This window comes from Acomys minous (assembly GCF_964271855.1).
Source record: "Acomys minous genome assembly, chromosome: 3".
Lineage (NCBI taxonomy): Eukaryota > Metazoa > Chordata > Mammalia > Rodentia > Muridae > Acomys > Acomys minous.
In genome coordinates, this window is record NC_140485.1 from 23,027,362 (window position 1) to 23,053,042 (window position 25,681).

At 43.2% G+C, this 25,681-nt stretch overlaps 1 protein-coding gene across 3 annotated transcripts in view; it reads right to left on the reverse strand.

Annotated features, from left to right (window-relative positions):
• The window catches only part of GALK2 (galactokinase 2), a 135,212-nt gene that overhangs the window by 96,049 nt on the left and 13,482 nt on the right, over nucleotides 1-25,681 (reverse strand). For all 3 annotated transcript variants that reach the window (XM_084775509.1, XM_084775510.1, XM_084775508.1), the window contains exons 2-5: nucleotides 25,438-25,526; nucleotides 19,971-20,094; nucleotides 13,152-13,242; nucleotides 9,703-9,849 (exon numbers count right to left, since the gene is read on the reverse strand). In XM_084775509.1, the coding sequence (XP_084631635.1) occupies nucleotides 9,703-9,849; nucleotides 13,152-13,242; nucleotides 19,971-20,094; nucleotides 25,438-25,526 (451 nt within the window). The remainder of the gene's footprint in view (nucleotides 1-9,702; nucleotides 9,850-13,151; nucleotides 13,243-19,970; nucleotides 20,095-25,437; nucleotides 25,527-25,681) is intronic.

Genomic DNA, 25,681 nt, shown 5'->3' on the forward strand with positions numbered 1-25,681 from the left:
TCTAGGCGTAGGCTGACCTGTGTATAAGTCTGGCTAGGAAGGGTTTTAAGACATGTGTGGGCTCCCTCTGCCTGAAACAGCCTTGGGGTGTTCCCAATACTTGAAAGCAGAACTGGCTTTTGCGTGAAATCCTTTGTTTAACTACCCAGGAACCACAGTTTCAGCCCTATTTACAAGTCAAATATTTGACATCTTGTATAATGAAATGTTCAGTCTTGGAGGAGCGTTCTCTTCGCTCCACACCCTGACCAGCACAAAAACCACTGTTTCTTATATTTTTGATCTTAGCCATTCTGACAGGTGTAAGATGGAGTTTCAAGGTGATCACATTCCACAAGTAACGAGTGCCAGAAGGGCTTCTGCCATTTCCCTTCTTTGAGTAGCACTTCATCCCATGAGCATAGGGCAGTCCTGAAAGAAACAGCCAGTGTAGGGTGTTGTGCAGTCCTTACCTCAGAGCCCTCCCCCACCCCCAACACACACACACACACACACACACACACACACACACACACACACACACACCTCTCTATCTTGCCAGAGGACAGTTCTGCCACATGACTCCCAGCTACCTCTTAACTTACGTCCCACAACTCTGTCCCTCATTCACCCTCAGCCACAGGGGCTTCCCTCTTCTTGAAACAGGACAAACTTCTTGGCACCTCTCTTTCCCCTCCCTCCCTCCCTTCAAATCCTCCCTAGCTAAAGCAGCAGCTTCCCCCGTGATGGAACTTGTGTTTCCTCCCAGCAGCTGGGTACACCTTGTGGTCACCTCTACACGTATTATCCAAGGCCCGTCACTAACAACATGGAAATTTCTCAAGAGCGGGATTTCCGTGATTTGTTTACAGTTGTGTCTCTGCTATCCACAGCAAAGCCTCGAATACAGTAGGTGTTGGAGGAACTCTCTCCCAGTCGCTATATCCAGGACTTAGGATATTAAATCTATGCAGTGCCTAGAAAGTCTATCTTCCCTAGAATCACCATGATAAATCCAGTGATCTTCCTGGGAAAACACTGGGTGTTGTTCAGCATTAACCACCAGGACTCTTGATACTAGCTACAAGTTTCGCCACCTCTGTCAACGGACCGCAACCCTCACAGAAGGTTTTTATGCCCAACCTCCATTCTAGGTTACTTGGAATTGCATGGATATTTTTAGCAAGATGCTGAAGACATACATGCATGAAAGAATGTTCCTCTACACCTGCTGTCCCTTGCTGGCCACTTCACTCAGCCACAATTGCTCCTTGAGCTTCAATATGGAGTATGAGGTACCAGTCACACTGTGGTTCTCTCCTCCAGGTCCTCCATAGTCCATCACTCGCTTAGACCACCATACTGCGGAGTCAGGACGTACAGCGTATCCCACTCCTGAAGAGGGAGGAATCTGTGGGTGGAAGCTGCCTAATATACCTTGATGCCTGTAGGCAAAATGAGCTGCAACAGAGACCCAAGCCAGCCAGCTGTCTCCGCCACCCTTACAGGATAGTTAAGTCTTCTGTGGGCCCCGAGAACAGATAAAATCTGAACATGGGAAGTCTGAAGTAAGCTACATCATGACCTAACAGAACGCAGGCATGCCATGTGAACACCCCAGCGGTGAATCTCTCCTTCAGGGCCACTCCTGACCTTTGGTGCTTACACTTCATGGAAGGGTCCCATCCATCAGGGCACCGGGATAGAGTTCTCACACACCACACCTAAGGCCATTTGCCCATCCAAAATCCATCAAGACTGGCAAACAACACTAGTATCTATACTCCATTTTCTCTTGCTTTTTAGACTGTATAAGCTTTATGTTTGTCAGGAAATAGTCACTGTACAACAGACTTGAAGTCTTGAGAGCGTCTACCATGTACTTTACATGATCACCTGCTCCCGGCCCTGATCCCACTTCTTGATGCCCCCTTCCTCCTCCCACATAGCCTCTTCTCTGCTCTTATATTTCTGGAACTGGATTTATTTAACAAACTTTGATAATCTCCAGATCTGCCCACTTTCCTACAAATGACATACATTTCTTCTTCTGAATGGCTGGATTAATACTCCATGAGGTATATACGCCATGCTTGCTTTATCCACTTGTCTGTTGATGGACACCTCAGCTGCTTCCATAATGTGGCTACAATAAACATGGATGTGCAAGTGTCTCTACTGAAAGCTGACTTCAGCTATATAGTGGTCTAGCTGGGTCATAAGACCATTCTACTTTTAGCTTTTTGCGGGACCTCCATACTTATCTCCGCAGTACTATGCTAACTTACATCCCCACCACCAGCACAAAGAGCTTTTTCTTTGCCTTATCCTCACAGGCATTTGTTGTTTTGTGGGCATTTCCCTGATGAGTGAGGATAAATGCACTTTCTAAAGATATCTAAATACATTCGCACGCTGAAGTCTCCATCGTGTGCAGAGGCCCAGGACACTAGGTGTCAAGAGAGAAGGTACACAGACATTGCTGACTATGCAAAGTAGCTGCTGTTTACAGCCCCATTTGACGCGACCTCCTGCCAGCAGGAAAGACGCCTGACACAGGATCCTTCTCAAACACGTTTTATTGGGAGCGCCCTTGAAGCTGAAGCGAAAGACCCCGATCTCCCCTAGAGCTTGAACTTAAATACCATCTAAAGCGGCCTGTTAACACCTCACAGGTTCAGGCAGAATGCCTAATTAACATATGAATGCAGATAGGTCAACAGCTTACACAAGCGTAGTACAATTAGCATAGTCCCCCTGATGGGAGGGGCAACTGGAGATAGCTCTAGCAAACGCATGCGTACTGGCAATTGTTTACAGGTAGCAGCACACAGACCAGCACCATTATTGGGTGTGGCTGGCACGATCGTGGCTGGCTCCTTACACCCATTCACTGTGTGATGAAATTTTACTCTTTTTCTAACACTGCAGGACAGTAGAGGCTCTGAGCTAAGGACAGTACATCACCATCTTCTCTGTTAAAAATGATAAGAAGCACGCTCCCACTTAAGGCCTTTGCATAGAGCATCAGGGGGTTGGGAATGGACATCTGCCATCAATGAAAGATGCCCGTGTTCTCCTGCACCCTTTCCCCTAAAGCTCCAGGAGCCTCTCCCCAGGCCTTCTGGATTCGGCCAAGTGGTGACGGCCCTTGTTCTTGGTGTCCAGCCTTGACACACTGAGTCCCACGGTGCCTCCTTCTTCCAGATTCTCTCTGCTTCTGCTCACTCAGGCCATCATCCCCTCTCTTTCTTTTTGTGCTATTCACCTCTCCTTCCCACTCTTTCCACCAAAGGCTGACACACACACACACACACACACACACCATGGAGCAAATGAAGCCCAGAGGCTTGGAACAGGAAAAGCTCTCAGCCTTCTCCTCAGCCTCTCATCCAGAGACAAGCACTTTCTGCTCATGTGTCAATAACCAGATGATTGCCTCTTTCATCCTAAACTTTGTTGGTTTTTTTGTTTGGGTTTTTTTTTTTTTTTTTGAGATAAGGTCTCACTATGTAGCCCTAGTTGCCTGGAACTTTCTATGTAGACCACGCTAGTCTCAAACACAGAACTCTGCCTGCCTCTGCCTCCCTAGGGCTGCGGTTAGAGATGTGCACCCCTATGCTGAGCCACTTCATCTACAACTCTACTGCTTTCCTAGCACAGTGAATAAGGTGTGGCCTCTCTTTAAGCTACCTTTTCCTTTACCCTTCCCACCTTGCTCAATGAAGTTATGCCAAAAATCTTGATTAAAACTTTATTCCTTATGTCAATGTTTTGAGACTATTGCTTATGTAATACACCAAAAAAAAAAAAAAGGAGCTTACATGTCTAGTCTGCTTTTCTTGTATTTAATAACTGTCTAATATCCTCATTATCCACAGTGGTTAAGTTAGACTTCATGTTTTTAACGGATGAGATGTGTAAGCTGTCCCATTTCTCCCCATCCTGCATTAGGCTCCCCTGTACTGTTTCTGACCCACTGGACGATGTAAGCTCTGCACAGGGCTCTCCACATCTTCCCAGGTTTTCACTTCCTAGTTCCCAAGCCATCTGTTTTCTTGGTTTGCTCCCAAGTTTGTTTGTTTGGTTTGGTTTTGGTTTGTTTGGGGGGTTGTATCTCTCCAGCCTTCAGGTGCTACAGGTTAAAAGTGTTCTACCCTGGCAGATGATTATCTCATTTAAACAGGCAGTCCATGTTAAAATTTGCTGACATTTTAAAAAGCACTGCTATGTTGCCTACTATCTTCCCATGCCCGCTTTTGAGGAGCTTGTCCCTTCCTGGCCCTTCACCTATACTGTCTTCATGTTCTTTTATCTTTTTGTTGTTGTTGTTGTTTTGTTTTGTTTTGTTTTGTTTCATGTTTTGAGACAGGGTTTCTCTGTGTAGCCTTGGCTGTCCTGGACTCGCTTTGTAGACCAGGCTGGCCTCAAACTCACAGTGATCTGCCTGCCTCTGCCTCCTGAGTGCTGGGATAAAAGGCGCACGCCACCACTCCTTACTGTCCTGTCTCCTAAGCCTTCACCCTTAGCTCTTGAGTTCCAAACCTCCTCGTGGCAGCTTTGGTCTGGCTTCCTCATGTATTATGATAATACCAGGGAGCCCTTTTTAAGCATTACATTGTATGTGTAGGTGGGGAGTGGGGCCGGGGTGGGGGTGGAGTTGCATGGACTCGCAAGCACCATAGCATGAAAGCTGAGGTCAAATCTAAGTTTTCATGAGGCTCCTGTCCTTCCACCGCATGGCTCTAGGCACTAAGCTTTAGCGTGCAGGCTTGGCAGCCTCCCCACCTCCTGCGCACCAGCATCTCACTGGCTCCCGTGAGGGCTTCTCTCTGTTGCTATTCTGCTGAGTACTGAACCCTCACCCACTCTCCATTTTTGTGTTTTGTGGCTTCAGGTTATTTATGTCTCTTTAGCTTATCAAAGGCAGATTACGTTACTTATTTAAACTTACTGTTTTTAACTACATTTAAATGCATTGCCATTTGGGGCAAATAGTACTGCTTCTGGTGGTCGCTTTCACTGATACTTCTAAGTAGTTGGAATTTTCTGGAAGCAAGTCACATATTTTATTATTTTTCACTCACTTATGATCCATTCTTTTTTTTTGTCTCTCCTATGCTAGCAGATAATTTTTCCAATACTCTTATTGGATTTTCTATGTTAGCAATCACATTTTCCATATCTGAAAGTTCTTGTTGTCTGTTCTTTAACCAGGCACTTAGCATCTTCTTATCAGCCTGAGGACACAATGTCTTCTTTCTTCTCAGGATTGTCTGTTCTATTAATCCCTGTGTTCTCTCTGCTTCGTTCTGTCTGCTTCCTTTCTGCTTCATTTGAGATGTTTTCTTCCAAACTCTGATTATCCTCTAATGTCTTGTCATAGCTCAGAGTGAGTGAGTGAAACACCAAGCGTTGGAAATCACTTATACCAGGGACACGGACACGCTGCATATTGCAGGGGGGTGTGGGAGAACTCACATAGTGGGGTTCATCCAGTTCCCCCCAAGCACATTCTTGCACTCTGGGTGAGGTGTGAGGTAACAAAGCTGCCAGTGTGCTAGAGCCCACCTGAGCACCTGACACTAGAAACTTCACTGTTTAGGAGCAAAATATACTGTAATTTTCCATTTCCTGCCTCCATTCCCTGCCTATCTCTCTCAGCAGTCAGTGTCTGTAAATCCAGAAAGCCTCTGGAGCTTCTCCAGGGACCAGTGCACAGAAGGGGGGCTGCTCCCAGGTAAGGCAGAGCTCTGAGGGCCTAACAGTATTCAAATAAAAATAACCCCCCACCCTGGGCCACCCCACCTCACCCATCCTCTCCCTGAGACTGTGGGGTGAGTCAGCGTGCTTCTGTCTATGTGCCCTCCCGAGGCCCTTAGCTTTGACCTTTCCTCATTCTGCTAAGTCCCGCAGCATCCTCCCACCCACTTTCCATCCTCGCGTTCTGTGGTTTCAGGTTTACCAAAGACAGAACTTGTATTTATGCTTCTTAATTTTCCCTGCATCAGAGAAGACTGAGTGCAGGAGGGATGGAATAGATGTGTCAGTAGATTCTGACATATTGAAATCAGAAAAAAGGCACGCCTTCCCTTTTCCCTCAGTCTCTTACTGCGCCGTCCGCCTTGCCACTGCCTACCACTGCCACTCACAGCTTCTGCTCTCTGGATTCTAAGTGCCAATAGGCATTTTGTTACACCAGCTTCTACCCAGAAAACTTTATTAATGAATTAATAATTTCCACATCTACTGCATCGAGTGCAGTATTCAGTGTGAAGTAACTGGAAAGGCTTCAGTCAAAAGTCCCTGTGGGCCCTGGTATCGTTATGAAACACACTGGTCACCCTTGTCCCCGTACTCTGCCCCGGGAGATGGGCCTCTGCAGACAGCTGCTCCCAAGTCCTGCCTTTGCCAGTCCTCCTTCCTGGTTTTCCCGCCTCATGTGGAATACTCTTCGTTCTCTTCAGCAGACAGCAACTGAGCGTGTGCCTCACTTAGCACTGGCTCCCAGTCTTCTCTACGTCTAAATACAATGCCTGTCTTCCCCACTCCAGAAACTTCAAAAGTCACTGTGGTCCAGGCCTGTCTACCAGCAGGAGGATTGGGAGTTTGGGGACAGCCTGGGTTATAGAAAGCACCCTGTCTAAAAAACTAGCATTAACGATATGATCTTCACGAGAACCAGACAGTTACAGGCATTGTTTCACAACTGAAGACTGAGAAGCTCTGTGTGCCTAGGTTCCTCACACTCAACACTCAGCTTCCCCTCAGGCCATTTGGGTCCCTACTCCAAAGCACCAAACACAGCCAGAAACTTGAAAAGAATCCTTGCCTCTTCGCTGTCCCCCATCCTCACACCCAGTCAATGCCCACACCCTACTGACTCTGTCCCAGGTGGGCCTTAAACTCAAAATCTGATTCATCCCACTCTCATTCCTACTCCTGCACACTGCGTCACCTCTGTATTGCTAATACCGTTACTTTCAACTTCATAATAGAGCCATGGTGATGGTTCTAAAACACAGATGTAACCATGTTACCATCTTCCTAAAATTAAGCCCAGCGATTGTTTCCCACTATGATCTGGATAAATCCCAAATTACTCAACATCTCAGCATCTGGTCTCTAATATGATCCAGTTACTATAGGCTCCAGCCATAATGAGCATCTTTTAGCTTCTCCAATATCCTATGATTATTTTATTTTCATAGATATTTTTTACCATTGTGTTCCTTTCATTTGCTAACATGATTATCGGATGTTATCAGTACCACCATCATATTCTTTTTTTATATAAGATGTATTTATTTATTATGTACACAGTGTTCTGCCTGCATGCCAGAAGAGGGCATCAGATCACATTATAGATGGTTGTTGGTCACCATGTGGTTGCTGGAAATTGAACTCAGGACCTCTGGAAGAGCAGGCAGCGCTCTTAACCTCTGAGCCATCTCTCCAGCCCCACCATCATATTCTTTACCTTCCTTTTTTCAAAAAATACAAAGTATAGGCTAGACACAGTGGCATACACTTTTAATCACTGCACTTAGGAGATTGAGCCAGCTGGATCTATGTGTGTTCGAGGCCAGCTTAGTCAACTTAGCAAGCGCTCCAGGACAGTCAGGGCTACATAAAGAGACCTTGCCTAAAACAAACAAACAAACAAACAAAAAGAGCAGAAGTTTACTTCACCCACAGATCTATAGTCTTGGAAGTCCAGAATTACGGGGCTCCATCTTGTGAAGGTTCTGTTAGAATTTCTTGGCTAACATCTATAAGTCTTTAAGTCCTTGGTGTCTCAGCTTAGATGTGCTCTCTGAATCTCTCTTAGACCCGCCCCTCTAACACGCTTCTTACCCACGTCACGTTCACCTCTGTATCTATTAAAACCATCAGCATAGTGAAGTGAGATCACATCCATTTATTTCGTCTGTGCTGCAATATTTCCCAGCACAAAGCTGTCACTCAACAGCAATGGTTAAATGTTGTGGCTCAGATACGAAATGTCCCACCAAGGAGTTGTGTCTTTGAAGGCTTGGTCCCTAGCTGTATCATAAGGGCACTAACCAGATCAACAGACTAAAGTATTGGTTGGATCAATCAGTTCATGGCTAAAGGAGCTATTAGGGGATAATGCTCAGTACAGAAAGAGAGTTTCTAGGAGCATGAGACTACATCAAGGCAAGGCTCCATCTTATCACCAATCCTCCCTCTCTCCCTCCCACCCTCTTTCTCTCCCCCCTCTCTCTTTCCCACTCCCTCTCTCTCCTCCTCCCTCCCTCCCATCTTGTCTACTACTTCATCCCAAGGTTGTGCCTTGGGCCCCATGCGCTGTCATTCACAATCTGTATTGTGGACTGAAATCTGTGCCAAAATGGGTCTTTTCTCCTTAAGATGTTGGCCCTGGGTGTTTTGTTATAACAACAGGCAGACTGAAATAACTACTAACCTAACGATCAAATTAAAAGCTGTACCAGAGAAATCATACTTCACATATAAATTTCCTTTTTCCTCTCAAAAACAAAACAAAGCAAAAAACAAAAAACAATATAAAAAAAATATTGCAGAGAACAAGCTAAATTTCCCATGGGGAAAAAAGGCCTGTTTGTAGCAAGGGAAGTCTAAATCTTTGTTTTCTCCTTCGTATCTCCCCTTTCCCAATATAAAATTTTCACCATAAAAATATAAGTACTTTTTTCAAACTAAGAATACAGCAAGGTTTCTCTTGATGTCCCTGATGCTTAGTCTGTTCCCAAACTATATCTGAGAACTTCAGTTGACATGCATGGGTTTAAAAGAAAGGTTCTCAACTCATGGGTCCCGACCCTTTGGAAGTTGCATATAGGATATTTAGATTACAGTTCCCAACAGTAGCAAGATTACAGTTATGAAGTAGCAAAGAAAATAATTTCATGGGGTGGGGGGTCACCACAACCTGAGGAACTGTATTAGGAAGGTTGAGAAAGAACCTGCAATAACATTTCACTAGAACCAGAACACTCAAGTTACATCTAGTTACATCTAAGCACACCTGCTCTGAGCTGCAAGTTTGCAAAGGTTTTCTGAACTCATGAAGAATTCATGTTTCCTTAAAGTATGCACTTCCTCTTTGAATAGAATACTTTTGAAATCAACTTTGGTGACTAGCCAACTGATACTTGGGCATTAACAGACATGCATTTGGGTCCTTTCTTGCCTATTTATGCTTTCTGCCCACTGCCTATCAGGCCCAACCATGAAGCCTAAAATGCCTTGCTCTGAATGTACCTTGTCAACAAGGAGACTTTCTAAGATGATGCCCTCTACCTAAGCTCCATAGATAATGCAAGAGAATCTCACTACAGTCATATGGTCCTTGACTGGCTAGCTGGAGACCATCAGCAGTGCTGTAGAGAAGACCTCAGGCAGAACATGGCTGACTACAAACTTGCCCACAGATGTTGGCAGTTAAGACAGTTTCTCAGAAGTTGGATGTGGTAGCGCATATCTTTAATCCCAGCACTGGGGAGGCAGAGGCAGGCAGATTATTGTGAGTTCGAGGCCAGCCTGTCTACAAAGCGAGTCCAGGACAGCCAAGGCTACACAGAGAGATCCTGTCTCAAAAAATCAAACCAAAACAAAACAAAACAAAAAAGACAGTTTCTCAGCCTTGAAGAAAATGGTCTGACTTTGCAGTACAGATGCTGTCCTGGAGTTTTTGTGAGGTCAATGTCAGGTGCTTACCTTGGATAGACTCATTCCCAGCACTGTGAGAGTCACTAGCCCAGCACAGCAAACCAGAGCACTGGAGCTGGAGAGGCCGGAACTCGGGGGAATATTTCCATCTACCAGGCAGTTCATCCCAGTCAGCTCAGTAAGGCCAAAGTGTTCCTAAGAATGGAACAAAAACACAGCAACAGTCATCTCAGTGTTGAATTCAAGAAGCAGTAGAAACTTCTGTCATTCCACAGAAGGGGAAAAAGTCTATCAACAAACACAAAACAATTGTAGGAATGAGGATAGTTCAGTGCAGTGGGAGCTGCACACGCCATCGGACTAAAGGCCCTTGCCCACAGAATGAGGCAATCTGAAGAGGACTTTTTATTTTGTTCAACAAAGAGCTCCTGATTCACTTCCTAACTTGCCTTGAATGACTTTTCTTTGAATATCAGCTGATTTGAATGAGTATAGAAAAACTACAAAGCAATAACAATTCAAGCTGCCCAGCGAGGCAAAAAGCCCCTAACCACAGTGAGTTGTGGGCTGATCTCTGTCCTGCCAGCGTCTGGTCTAAGGTCTAATGCGACAGCAGCTGTTTCTGGTGATCCTGCGTCAGGAGGCTCTCTGAACAAGAGGAGCTCCAACTCTGTCAACTCCATGTGTTATCAAGAAAAACCTAAGTACTAGGAAGCTAAGGGACTTTCTCAAGATCACGCAAAGGATGCTGGGAGTGATGCCCAAGACTCTCGGTTCTCAGCTGACTTCTCCACTGCTGTGCAAACTGGGGTCAACAGCGTCACTGACTAAATGCCTGCCTGCTACATGAGGAAATTCAGAGTTTTTATTGGAATTATTGGTACAGTTTAGCACTCTGGTAGCTTTACAGACAGCCAGATTAGAATTTAGGTATAAATGATACTGAAGGCCCCAAAGGTGGCAGGAAATTTTTCTACAAACAGGAAAGCCCAACTAAGGCAGACTCTGCATTAAAGGTAGTAATTTCTAATCTACTTGAACTGACTGAAGACTTGGATTTGGGGGTGATATCATAATCTAACCTTTGTTATTTAGGATTCACATTAAGGTTAAAATTAAACCCTACACTCCCTCCTCCTCAAGAAAAAAGAATGACCTTCTTCAGAAATTTCTAATAATTCAAAACCAAAGTATGAGAAGCTATTACATTACCTAATTATGCATTTCATCATACATACTCTTTTAGGGAGAAATTTCAATAAGCAAGTTAGAGTAACCAAAGGAACAACAAAACGCCGCAAATAAAGACTGTTCTTGTCCTTAATTTTTTGTCCCTTTTTCTTCCTTGGAAAACTCATGCACCACAAAAGAAAAGATTTAGTTGGATGCGCCTCCTGATTCCAAATCATCCAAAAATCTCCTTCCAGAAACACAAACAAATTATACACTGAAGACGTGCGGCTGCCAATGCCCCTCCAAACGGAACATCAGGCAGCCCGCTCAAGAGCAACAGTCCTCAGGGACTGCTATATATTTAACCATAAACTGATCCGCAGACGGTCTCGAATGTGAATCATACTTACAAACTTAGCACGTAATGTTTAAGCTCAAAAGAAACAGCAGACTGAGAAGCACAAATGTGTTCTGCCAAATACTGTAATAGCTCTAGCCCAAGAGGATGACATGTTCAATTTCACATAAACAGATTAGCCCTTGGAACTTTCTAGCATTCTAATTGGAAGGTTTCTGGACTGGCTAACACTGAAATCACTTTTCTGCCCAAAGTTCATTGTACAAACCTGGGTTTTTGTACATATTGTCAAACCAAAGAGGAAGGCTTTAGGCCCTAAAAGGATCTAAAACAATACAATAAAATATGTATTTTATAAATTTATAGAAGATAGATAGATAGACAGACAGACAGACAGACAGACAGACAGATGTATGTTACTTTACCATATGGTACAAAAGCACATGTTTGCAAGGAAGGTCAAATTGCATTTGCCTGACCAATGATTCCAAATACTCTAATTCCCACTAATGTGGATGACAATCCAGATAATTTGAAGATTTAAAGCAGGCCAATAACTTTTCCCAGAAGTTACTACATGTGCTGGAAAAAAGACATATTCTCAAGAAATAAAGGCTGCACTCCTAGGCCAGACCTCCCTCCATAATAGCAGCCCAGGACTACATATCCCAACTTCCCCTGACAGGCTTCTATGAGACCATGACAGTTTCAGATAGGGCCTCAGGCCACTTGGATCACAAGCTCTCAAAAAATAAACAAAACAGAAAAGCATACTTACTAGTTTCCTTCTGACTCACAAAGACAAAAAAAAATCTATTTCTTCATATCCTTTATCTATGATGTGTTACAGGAATCACTACAACTAATAATTATTGAAAGTATGTTAATTTAAAAAATAAAGTTAAGCCGGATGTGGTGGCACACACCCTTAATCCCAGCACTTGGGAGGCAGAGGCAGGTGATTCTCTGTGAGTTTGAGGCCAGCCTGGTCTACAAGGAGAGTTCCAGGACAGCCAGGGCTATTACACAGAAAACCCCTGTCTCGAAAAACCAAAAAAAATAAAAATAAATAAAGATAAGGGGCTGGAGAGATGGCTCAGTGGTTAAGTGCATTTGTTGTTCTTACAGAAAAACCTGCGTTTGGTTCCCAGCGCGACATGGTGGCTCACAACAGTCTGTAACTCCAGTCTTGGAGTTTTGGCCTCTGGGCACCAGGCACGCATGCGGTGCACAGACATACATGCAGGCAAAGCCCCCACAGACATAAAATAAAAATAGATTTTTAATTATTAGAAAATAAAATTAAGAGCACAAAAAGAAATTTAAGAGTGGCTCTGAAAACAGCAAGTATTCGTTTTCCATTTGTGCTTCATGAAGTCTTAATTGTGAGAGAAAGTAGAAGCATCCACTGTCCTATTCTTGCAGACAACACTGAAGTTTTTAGGTTGAGATTAAGTCGATGTCTCTAGGAAAGGGCTTGCAGAAATTCCTTTCACTCACCCCTTTTAGTGCCACCTGGACAAGCAGTAACCATGCTAATGGCCTTTCCCAAGTGCCTAAGGGTTCCAGCACTGTGATATTTTTTTTCAGCAACCCTTCACCCATCATCTTACAGATAAATCCAAGATTTAACTCAAAATAACAAAGCTGGATCAAGCCCGCTTTTCAAACCCATGGCTGCTCAGCTCGAAGTCCCACATCAGTACACTCCTGTGTAGCCCAGGACAGAATGTAAGTAGCAGGGCAATCTGCCTGAAAGGGGTAGTTAGCGAAAGAGCAGGACTGCCCCTGTCAACACTGCCCAGAACCAATTACAGCTTCCCCGCTTTCTGAAACAGAAGTTAGCAAAAATGCAAGAAGAGCATCAACACTGAAAGAAAACCAAAAACGTGGTAGAGCAAATCTATAATAACATAAATCTATAATAATCTATAATAATCTCAGTAGTTAGTAGGTGTCCATTTACCTGGATTCCCTTAAATCCACACAGGAAGTAGTTGTGCCATAGAGGTTTGGTTTTGTCAATATGGATGTTATTAGCACTAGTACTGAAGTCTCTGAAAAACAAACAAGACACGTTAATTTAAGTCTTAATGCCTTAAGAGGAAAAAAAAAAATCAGTGGCTGACTACTGCCCTCTTGTGACAAGACAGTGATACTGCATTTCTTCTTCTACTCATTTCCAGTGTTTCTCACAGCAAACAGGGCAGTCTTTCAGGTGCTAAGGGCTAGGTGGAAGCTGTAGCAGCCTTCATGACCAATCTGCTTCTAACTGCCCCTTTTTATTTCCAGAAACAGAAAGGAAACAGCGTACTTTAGCGTGGCCTACGTCCATTCTCTCTCTCATGTTATTCCTCATTAGCTAGGGTAAACCACACAAATGCTTTATCCTCTGGGCTTGCTACTCGGCAGACCCGCGGGTGACACAGACGTGCTCAAAGGTTTCCCCACATTCTCCGATCCCATCTAATCTGCCCATCTGCATGATTTAAGAAAAATAAATAACAAGTAAAATGTATTTTAAAGAGCCATACCCATAAAGGGGGTGGGGTGGGGCCAAGACCTCATGAGTCTATGCTAATTGAAATTTACAAGCAAATAAATAGCTAAAGGAAAAATAGGGTGAAATTATTTTTCATAATAAAATGCCAGGCTCAAAGAGATGAGTCAGCGGGTAAGGCATGTGTTGTGTAGTCCTAACAACCTGGTCACTAGAAACCACAGAGAGAAAGAACTGAATCTACAAAGTTGTCCTCTGGCTTCCACAAATGTGCTATAGAATGAATGCCACACAAGCTCATCTCTCACACACACTCACACACTCTCACACACACTCACACACACAAATAATGAATAAAGCATAATGTCAATTAACCAATATCAAAGAAATAATTGAAATTTTAAAATATTGCACGTGAATTCCATGATAATGATTTCATCAATGGACACTTAGTAAGACTTTGATAAAAAAAAAAAAAACAAGATATTTGCATAGGCTCTAAGTATTACCTCATTACCACCACCAGATACTTATTAATATCTGAATAATTAATACCAGATACTAATTAACATTAAGAAAATAGAAATTTTCTGTTAGAAAGTTACTGGTGCATCAGGTTGGTCTGCTTCTCAGAATTACTCAGAAAAGCCCAGCTCAGCTTCCCTCCTCTCTCTGTTCCACACATGTCCTCCCTACTACTTTGGACTTCCTTCTTCCTTCATTTTCTATTTTCTGGACTAGTTTAAAAAGCATCCATGTTGGCTCTTCTTTAAAGGTCTGGTAGAGTTCAATAGTAAAACTCTGTAGGCCTGAACTGTTTATAATGTAATATTCCATTAACTCCTTGAGAATTTCATACAGTGTTTTTGCTCATATTCATCTCCCCACAGAGCTCCATAATTCCTCCCAGATCCACCCTCCCCTCCCCAGTCTCATCCAATGTTGTGCCCTCTTTTATTTTATTTTATTTCTTAAGGATTTATTTATTTATTATGCATACAGTGCTCTGCCTGCATGTATACCTACAAATCGGAGGAGGGCATCAGATCTCATTACAAATAGTTGTGAGCCACCATGTGGTTGTTGGGAATTGAACTCAGGACCTCTGAAAGTGCAGTCAGTGCTCTTAACCTCTGAGCAATCTCTCCAGCTCCATGCCCTCTTTTAATAAACCACCAAATACAGTTTGGTGTGGGGCCATCTATGGAGCCCAGTCATACTCATTGTGGGGAAATAGTCAACCTACCAAGGGCCACATCCTTAAAGGAAACTTACTCTCCCTTCCTCTAGAAACCATCAGATGTCCATAGCTCCTCAGTTCGGGGGAGGGGCTCATGCCCTCTCCAATCCATGCTACAATGTTGTCTGACTTCATTTTATGCAGGCAACCACAGCTACTGCGTGCTCCTGTGTGCAGCAGTCCTGTCACATCCAGAACTTTTTTCAGTCCAGTCTTCCACAACATCTGGCTCTTATGATCTTCCTGCCTTCTCTGCAATAGACCCTGAGCCTTAGGTAGGGGGAATGGTGATATAAAGGTCCCATTTGTCACTAAGTATTTCCCTGGCATTTGTTCGCTGCATTGGGTCAGCTGTGAGTTTCTGCATTATCTACAGTCCACTGTGGTTACCCCTATAACATTTTTGCCACTATTGTACCCATAGACGTACACCTGAGCATATCTTTCCATGGCAGTAGTTCACAGAGTTCACAACGGGTAAGACTGCTGATGACTATTTTTCCCTTGTAGCCTACATAGTATCTCCAACTGCTATGAAAGTTAGCCAACAGGAGGAAGTTTCCTGTCAGAACCAATGTTATTTCTTTATGTCTTGTTACCACAAGTATATAGTGTCTTTAGCAATAGGCCTTACCAAAGCCTTGACTTTTTTAACTGAAAATGTTTTTGTTTAACTGAGGCTTTTCTATGTTTTGTTGTTGTTTTGTTTTCAGTTGTTGCTTGGATCTCATTGCTTGATTATCAGTCTCTGCAAGGTGTTGATTTCATGTTGGTTTAATCTGGGTAGATCATGTGCATTCTGAAATTCATTCATTTCTTTCAGATTTTTCAACATCATGGACTGTAAGAGTTCTAATGTATGTCACAATGATTTCCTGAATTTCACAGGTATCTATTACAACATCTCCCTTTTCATCTCTTATTTATTAATTTGGACCTTTGCTCTTTTTCTGTTGGCCAGTTTGGCTAAGAGTTTATTGATCTCGCCCATCTTTCAAAGGAATTGACTCTGTCTCATTAATTCATTGTATTTTTAGATTTCCATTTCATTAATTTCTTCCTTGATCATAATTATTTCTTTCAATTTGCTGATTTTTTTTATTGGGCTTGTTCTTGTTCTTCAAGGCATTGAAGTAAACTGTTAAGTCAATTATTTGAGATCTGACCCTTCATATTCTCTCTCTGTCTCTGTGTGTGTGTGTGTGTGTGTGTGTGTGTGTGTGTGTGTGTGTGTGTGCGCGCACGCGCGTGCGTGCGTGCATGCACGTATGTGTATATCCACATACCATAGCATGTGAAGTAAAAGACAGCTTATGGAAGTCCGTTCTCACCCTCCAACATGTGGGTCCCAGAGATTGACCTCAAGTTTTCAGGTTTAATAGCACATCTTTTTCCCCACTAAACCATCTCATTGGCCCTTCTTTGATTTTAACATGTGCACCTATAGCTTTAAACTTTCCTTTTAGGAGTGCTTTAATATATCCCCTAACTGCATCAATTAAAATCTGAGTATGCTGTGCTAGTTTGGCAATTGTATAGTAGTAATATCAAACACCTATTGCTGCTCTCCCCGTTAATATCACACTCAGAAAAATACAGAATGCTCCTAGGCTGAGGAATTATTTTCTAAACTACACACTCATATCTACCACATCCAATACCACTTGAACATTGCAAATACTTCAACTAAAGCATACAGCCACAAAACAAAACAAAAAATAGCAAAATAACACCAAATGCATACACCCCAATGCGGTAAGACAAACACACACACACACACACACACACACACACACACACACACACACACACAGGCACACACGAGTGGCAAGATGATGCCTCCCAAAAACTGAATCTTACAATAATGGTATGTGGTGTGAGTAAGATGATAAGTGTTGGCAGTTTTGAGAAAAGTGAACACTTCTGTGTTGTTAGTAGACATGGGATTTGACTCAACCATTATGCAAAACAGTATGGTGTTTCTTCAGAGAATTAAAAACAGAACCAGCATGTGATCCAGGAATCCTTCTGCTTGCTATATACACCCAAGGGACACGAAATTAGTTACTCAGAGGAACATCTGCTATCCCCATGTTCACTGTCAGGTTATACAGAGTAACCAGGATATAGAAACAGAATGGCTATATAAAATAAGACAACTATATCTTCTTCTGTAATTTGCAAATGAAATACATAATATAATCAGGTAACGTAATGACAGGGATGTAGTGTAAGAAATGTATTATTTATTCTCCACCGTTGAGTGGAGAGTGAGATCTGACTCTCACATGAACTCTGGTGCCCCTTTTCTGACCACGTCCCCTGGATGGGGAGGCCTGGCAGCACTCAGAGGAAGGATAGCAAGTTACCAAGAAGAGACTCGATACTCTAAGAGCATTTATAGGGGGAGGAGGTCTCCCTCAATCACAGACATAGGGGAGGGGAGGAGGGGGGGAAGCAGGAGGGAGGGAGGAATAGGAATATACAAGGGAAGGGCTAACAATTTAGATGTAATATGAATAAATTAACTTTTAAAAACGAAAAAAAAGGAAATGTATCATTAGCCAATTTTGTCATTGTACAAACAATTTAAAGTACTTACACAGACATAGATGGCATAGCCTAGTATATATATATGTGTTTGGGGTATTCACCATTACAAACACACACAGCATGCTAGTATACGTGTGGGGGTTTGAATGAAAATGGCTTCCACAGTCTCGCGTATTTGCATGGTTAATCCCCAGCTGATGAACTGTTTGGAAGGACGAGGAGGTGTGGCCCTGTTAGAGTAGCTGTGACCTTGGAGGAGGTGCGTCTCTCCCCCAAAGCCTCCCATCTGCTGCCTGTGTGTGGATCAGAGTGTTCTCAGCTCCTTCTCCAGCACCCTGCCTGTTTGTGTGCCTCTACTCTGCTGCGTTTTTCAGTTTAACCCTCTGAAACTGTAAGCAAACCCCCAATTAAAGGCTTTCCTTTATACAAGTTGCTTTGGTCTCAGTGTCTCTTCACAGCAACACAATGGCGACTAACAATACCAAACACTGTAGCTGACTATAACACAATGACAGTATTTGTGTGTCTGAACCTACCCAAACATAAAACCTTCAATAAACATATTGTACGTGCAAACAACTGAAACTAGCACACTGATATAGGGCACCTAACATAAAGGGAGTGTGCAGGGCGGAAAGTGTAGGTGAGGGACTAAACATGGAGGCCAAGGGTGTTACTGCACATAATTCTAGATTTTATAAACACACACATAAATGACATCAAATTTATCTCAAAAGTTCATTCTTTGATAAGCTAACATTGCCTTACTATAACTGGTTTCATTTATAAATAAACATTTTAATTTTTGAAACTTTTGGCTGTTTTGTAGTAAGTAATTCTTGGTTTAAAATGCAAATACTGTCAGCAGCAGCAGTTTTTCAGCCCTGTACAGTCTCACAGGGCAAACCATCTTATACATGAGGCATCATTGACCAAAATGCTATTATATGGTACCAGACGGTACAAATAAAGCTTCTTCAGGAAAAGCAAAGCTGGTTCAGCACTGGAAAATCCACCAGAGTAATTCGTCATATGTTTAAAGATGACTTGTAGTGGATGTAAACATGTTTTTGTTTTGATCCCAAGTGTGGGATGTGAAACAGACTTGTGTTAGGGTGTGTGGTGTTTTTCCATTGGAAACAGACTTGTGAGAGAACATGTGATGTTTGTCCACTGGAAGAGGAACTGCCTCTTGCAGGGACATAGTCTTTGACAACTGATAAACATCCTAGTACGGACTCTGAGAGGAGATTATATATATGAGCCCAAAACAAGAGGCGTGGCTTTTGGTCTTGGTGTTGTTTCCTATTGTTTGGCTGCTCATCGCTCCACTTTGAGACGCCCCTCGAGAGAAGCCCTACGGAGAACGCTTAGAGGTTCCGGCTGCTGCTCCGGGCTCCAGCTGCTGTGGTTGCGGCTACCTTTGCTGACTGGCTGGTTTGCTGTTTAACAGGTCTGCTGGAATCCTGACTGTGAGGAGTGGAATTGCTCCCAGGAACTGAGTCCAAAAAGCTCTGCTTCCCCTGTTCCCATCAGCCTTTTCTCTCCTGCCTGGGGTAGGCGGGTCGGAAGGGAGGGGTAAGCACTAAAGAGCCCAAATGAAGCACCTTTGAAACAGTCCAAAGACTACAATGACTGGACCATATAATACAGTTTAATACACATAACTGACTTCTTAACATTTTAGGAAATTAGACACTTGAACTTGACAAAGGCTACGTACTAGAAACATCCATTATACCTCATACTATCTTATCCTGAGACTAAAGCTCTGAAGGAAACAGACAATACAACATAAAATCACAGAACTTGAACGTACTGAGTGATCCAGGTAAGTAAGCAATGGTTATGCTGTGTGGTAAGATTCTCAGACAAGAGAGTTACACTGTGCCATGGTGACGAAGAACAGATAGCCCACACCTGCCTTTGGTGAGACAGCTACCTCAGCAGACAACCAGGGCTTTCTGGGCAAGAACACAGTATTTTCATGTGTACATGACTCAACAGATGAAACAATGTCCAGTACACGGCAACTCCTCAGTAAAAGCTTCCTCCTAACACTGATCGATTGATTGGCTGACTTTGTATGTGGGAGAAAGGCTGTGGGAATGTATGCATCATGTCACAAGGGTAGAGATCAGAGAAGAGTCTGCAGGACTAGGCTCTTGGCTATCATGTTGGTTTCTGAAAATCAAAGTCAGGTAAAGGCCCTCAATAGCCCTGAGCCATCTTGCTGGTTAGTAAATGTTTTCTTCAGTGAGAAAATTAACACAACAAATAAACATTTAGTAGTGGCCTGGAATGCTAGTAGATGCCAAGTAGGAAATATCAACTAAGTATATGATTTATTTCCTAAAGACTATCTGCGTTCAAATATTCTACTGCATGATTTTATACACACACATTCATGCACACACACACACACACACATACACACACACACACACACACACACACACACACTATACCCAGCAGCAACCCTACATACTCACGGATACAAGGGGTTTGTATTGGCCAGTTGGAGAGTGTGTGTTTTCACAGGTTCCACAGCGATTAGCATGTCTTGTTCCACAGCCATGGGCAGAACAGAGTATCCACAGTAATCTATGTGCTCTCCTAGACAAAAGAGAAAGCAGGTTTTATGCTTTCTGGCATCTGAAAGAAAAGAAGCTCAGCTAGGCAGAAGGAAGAGTTGCTGGAGAGAAGCTTACAAGCGCTTCAAGGCTGGTTGGCTGACTGGAAAGTCAAAGACTAGAACCTGGAGAAATGTAAGTCAGGTGATCTCAAGCATCACTCGCCCCCTCAGTAGCCAGTGATCACACACAGCTCTGTGACCTCAGAACCTGTCTGCCACCCCATCTCCACCCCAGTCCCACAGTAACCCTGATGACATGTAAATAAATGGCCTGGTCCAAAGCCCAAGCCTCCCTTTCCTTTGGCCATACTCCCCCATGGCCTTACATCCGATAATTACACAATTCCTATCACCTCCAACTTTCATTCTACATGGAGCTTTTATAGCACTGGAGTTTCAAATCTCCTCCTTTCTCCTGAAGGCCCCCCCATCCTGCATGTCACTCTGTCCCCACTCCGCTAGCTCCTCTCAATTCTGTGGGCTCCTTTTCCCTTGCTGTCCTTTGCCACCCAGCACAGATGTCAGTTTGTACGGCTTCACTGGCTCTCCTACCCATACTGTGCAATTCCCTGTTCCATGTCATCCTCTGTGAACTCCACCCACGTGCTTGAAAACCACACACCTTACACTAGCTGAGGCAGGGAAATGCAAGCTCTCTCACTTTAACCCAGAAGACCTGAGTCCTTCCCAGCAAATGGGTTTTATTGATTTCCCCCAGCCAGTCACTGTCTCCACTCCTTCACATTTAAATTTATTCTTCCCTCTCCTTAAAACCCCAGCTCTCCTCACAGAAACCTCCTCAGTCCTCTGCTCCCAAAGAAACATCATCGACATCAAAGTGTGTTCTTTTCTTCCTTGCCTCCCATTTAAAAGGGCTCAAGTTGCCAGGGTGCCCTGTGCCCCAGTCACCAGCCTCCTAGCCTCTGCAGGCATTCCGTTCCATCAGGGACTCCCTTCTCTGTTATATAGGCAACCTCTCCCTTTCCACTGACCTTGTCCCTATTATAGACCACCCCTCCCCCACTGACTGTGCTCAAATATTCCATGACACATTTAAATCCTCTATCACTTGCTTTTAAAATGAAAAGCATGACCTAAGCTGATTAATAAGTACATGCAAGAGCTTTGTATTATTCTAACTACTTTTTTATGTGTCTACATTTCCCATTATAAAAGTTTTGAGTCCTCCACGGACTCTGAACTCCTCGTACCTTTTCTCATGACAAATTTTATTCCTGTCCAAGGTCATGAATTAAAATATCCCTGCACATAAACTTCGAACCCCTACCAAGACCTAGCCGACAAACATGATATTCTCCACCACTGAGTGGAGAGTGAGATCTGACTCTCACACGAACTCTGGTGCCCCTTTTCTGACCACGTCCCCTGGATGGGGAGGCCTGGCAGCACTCAGAGGAAGGATAGCAAATTACCAATAAGAGACTTGATATTCTAAGAGCATATATAGGGGGAGGAGGTCTCCCTCAATCACAGACATAGGGGAGGGGAGAAGGGGGGAAGTGGGAGGGAGGAAACAGGGGAAAGGCTAACAATCGAGATGTAATATGAATAAATTAATAAAAAATTTAAAAATTTAAAAATTTTTAAAAATTAAATAAAATAAAATATCCCTGCACAGTGGCCATACATGCCTTTAATGTGAGTTCAAGGTCAGCCTGGTCTACAAATGAAGTCCAGGACAGCCAAGGCTACAGAGAGAGAGAGAGTGAGAGAGAGAGAGAGAGAGAGAGAGAGAGAGAGAGAGAGAGAGAGATTCCTGCGCACATCTCTAGCTCCTCCAAAGACTGCACCCCCTGCCAAAAATTCAAGATTCATACTTCTAGTATCATTGTTCAGATAAAACTTTATGTGGGAAGAAAATATGGACAAGAGGCACTTCTGGTTAAATTTTTGCATGGTTGGCCCTCTACCTCAACAGCAGTCCCTGCACAGACTCAACCCCACCCCTCAGTCCCAGTGGCATAGCCTGAACGGCATGAAATGTCTAGGGACTCCCTCATACCCACTGTGAGACTGTGGGCTCCTCCAGGGCAGCTGCCACAATGCAGATGCACAGTGCATCTTCTGGTTGAAAGGGAGTGCGAAGACTCCCTTTTATAAACTCTTGTGAGACTGCCTATGTCCCTCTTGACATGTGTTTTGGTAGTGGCTAGGTGGGGGATGTTGTTGTTTTAGGGGGATTGTTTGTTTTGTTTTAAAGACAGGGTTTCAGCTGTGTAGCCCTGGCTAACTTGAAACGCGCCCTGTAGACAGGGTTGACATCAAACTCAGAGATCTGCCTGCCTCTGCCTCCTGAGTACTGAGATCAAAGGTGTGTGCCACCACTGCCCAGGCCACTTTTCCTTGGCTTCCAAAATACCACTTATGTAGTTAATTTCAAGTATGGATTTGATTTAGGGATACCTAGATAGCTGGAAAGAATTATTTCTGAATGTACTTGTAAAGTTTTTGTTTTCCTTTTCACATGGAAAGGTATCAGAAAAAAGGTGTGTGTGTGTGTGTGTGTGTGTGTGTGTGTGTGTGTGTGTGTGTGTGTGTTCTGTATTTGTTTCTCTAATACGTCTTTCCTGCCTTCATCCTCACACTGTAGGATGCTCCCTCTGCTCTTGCTGAAAGTCTCTGCTCCAAAGCTCCCTTCCTCAGAATTCTGTTCTCCTTTGTCTTAGTTAGGGTTTCCATTGCTGTGAAGAGACACGATGTACAAGGCAACTCTTCTAAAGAAAATCATTTAATCAGAGCTGGCTTATAGTTTCGGAGATTTAGTCCACTATCATCATGGTGGGAAGCATGGCAGCACCCAGCAGACATGGTGATGGAGAAGGAGCTGGGAGTTCTATATGTTGATCCGCAGGCAGTAGAAGGAGACTTGTGGCACAGTGGGCGTGGCTTGAACATAGGAGACCTCAAAACCTACCCCTGCAATGACTCACTTCCTCCAACAAGGCCATGCCTCTTAATAGTGCCACTTCTTATGGGCCAAGCACTCAAACAATGAGTCTATGGTGAGTATAGACCTATTAAAACCACCACATACCATTTCCTGGCCCCCATAGGCTTGTAGCCATAATGTAATACAAAATGCATTTGGTCCAACTTCTAAAGTCCCCATAGCCTACACAGTCTCAACAATGTTTAAAAGTCCAAAGTTCAACGTTTGTTCTGAAATTCATGCAATCTCTGAACTATAATCTACTATAAAATCAAAATGAAAAAAAAAACAGGGCACATAATTTCAACATATAATTGCACAAGATATACATTACCACTACAAAATGTAGGGATGAGAGCATAGTGAGGAAAAACTGGACCAAAGAAAGACCAAAAAACAACTGGACAAACTCCAAACTCTGCATCTCCATCTGATGTCAAATGCTCTTCTGATCTCCAACACCTTTTAGCTTTGTTGACCACAACATACTTCTCTCTCTTGGGGTGGTTCCACTCCTGTTAGCAGTTCTCCTCAGCAGGTATCCCCTGACCCTGGCATCTCTAACCTCTTGCGTCCCCAAGGCAATCCAGGCTTCCCCTTCACAGCTTCACACAATGGCCTCTCTGGCCCTCCATGCAGCGACACCCCTGCCACACGTCGTCTGCCTCAGTGGCTTTCCTTAGCTGTGGAAGGAGGGTCCATAAGCCCTTCTTGTATCCTTGAGTCTAAAACCAGAACCTCATGGCTGAAGCTGCCAAGTCCTGCTGTTTGCTGGGGCTGCAATGTAGCCCCCTCTTTCAATTACACCTTCACCAGCTTTATGTTTTCACTGGTTTCCTTCACGGCCTAAGCTTGGCTGTCCTGGAACTTGCTCTGTAGACCAGGTTGACCTTGAACTCAGAGACCTGCATGTCTCTGTCCCCTGAGTTCCAGGATTAAAGACTTGTACCACCTTGCCTGGACCTAAGCTGTTCTTTAAATCCTTTTCTCAAGATGAAAGCTTAGCTGGATGGGGTCTTCCTCGGAGGCCCCTTAGTTCCATTTCTTAATCTGTTTATCTCCCTGAAATAGGAGCACCATCCCACTTTTTTTTGGACCTAATTTCTTCTCAGTCTGTACATTCTCTATACTCCTTTTCACAGTAATAACCACACAACAGAGTCAGTGCTAGGCTGTTTGAGATCTCCTCTGCCAGTGGAATTAACCCAAGACTCTTCACTTTAGCTTCAGGCAGAATTTTCAGACAAGGGCAAAAAGCAGCCACATTCTTTGTCAAAATACCACAAAAAACAGTTTCTAGGCCACATACTAACATTCTTCTCCTCTGAAACCTCTTGAGCCAGGACCCCACAGTTCAAATCACTCTTAGCACCACCGGCATGACAGGGCCTATGTATGGCCCACTTAAGGCCTATAAAGCATTCCACTGCTTTCTTAATCCAAAATCCAAAAATCTACATCCTCCAAACAAAAGCATGGTCAGGCCTATCACAGCAATACCCTAGTCCCTGGAACTAATTTGAGTTTTATTGCTGTGAAGACATCATGACCAAGGCAATTCTTAATAAAGGAAAACATTGAACCGGGACTGCCTTATCATTATGGTGGGAAGCATGGCAGCACCCAGGCAAACATGGTGCTGGCAAAGGAGTTGAGAGGTCTACATCTTGATCCACAGACAGCAGTGGAAGTGGACTGTGTGCCACTCCGGGTGTAATTTGAGTATAGGAGACCTCAAAGCCTGCCCCTACAATAACACATTTACTCTAATATGCATGCATGTATACATACATACATACATATACATATATATAAAGAATTTTAGTAAAAAATTTTCTAATAGTAATACAGGTTTCTATGAAATTTGCTGTGCATCCATTCACAAGAAATTAAGAGGAAAATGAGAATTTAAGTGTTGTAGGGGGTTACATCCTTCAACCTCCCTACTTTTCTTTCCACTGGGGAAAACACTCAAACTCCTGGTTATAATAGTGAAAAATTGAAAAAAATAGTGAAAAACTGGAAATAACTTTATGCACAATAAGAGAAAATTGTTAAGTAAATTACAAAATACCATCTTAGTAGGCTATTATAAAGACATTAAAATAATAATTATAATCTCTTTAGAAACATAAAAAATATGATATATTAAACACAAAATAATAAGTTGGTATACAATTTAAAACTGTATCTACCATTATACATTTATGAAGACAGATTGTACACAAAATTGCTAAAAATCTACTACTTAATATTAAAATGTAGAAAATTACAAAGTATCTCCCTGAAGAAACAAAAGCAAAATAGAAATACACCTGGAAAATTCAAACCAGTAAAGTTGTAGGGGGGAAATTAAAGAAGAAACTGAGAATACCGATTATGTTGACTCTCCCCGGGGCTCGAACATAGAACTTGGGTGTAGACCCAAACTTAGAATTAAACATCTCTTTTAGCTTCAGCAATCTGAAAAACAAAAGTGGAATAACTCAAAATAGCATATATCAGAGAATCCATGCAGAGCAGGAATATAGCAGTGAGTATAGTGTGCACAGCACGTGTGAAGCGAGAGTCAACCCCTCAGCACTACAGGCAATGTTCACATGCATGCACACAGACAC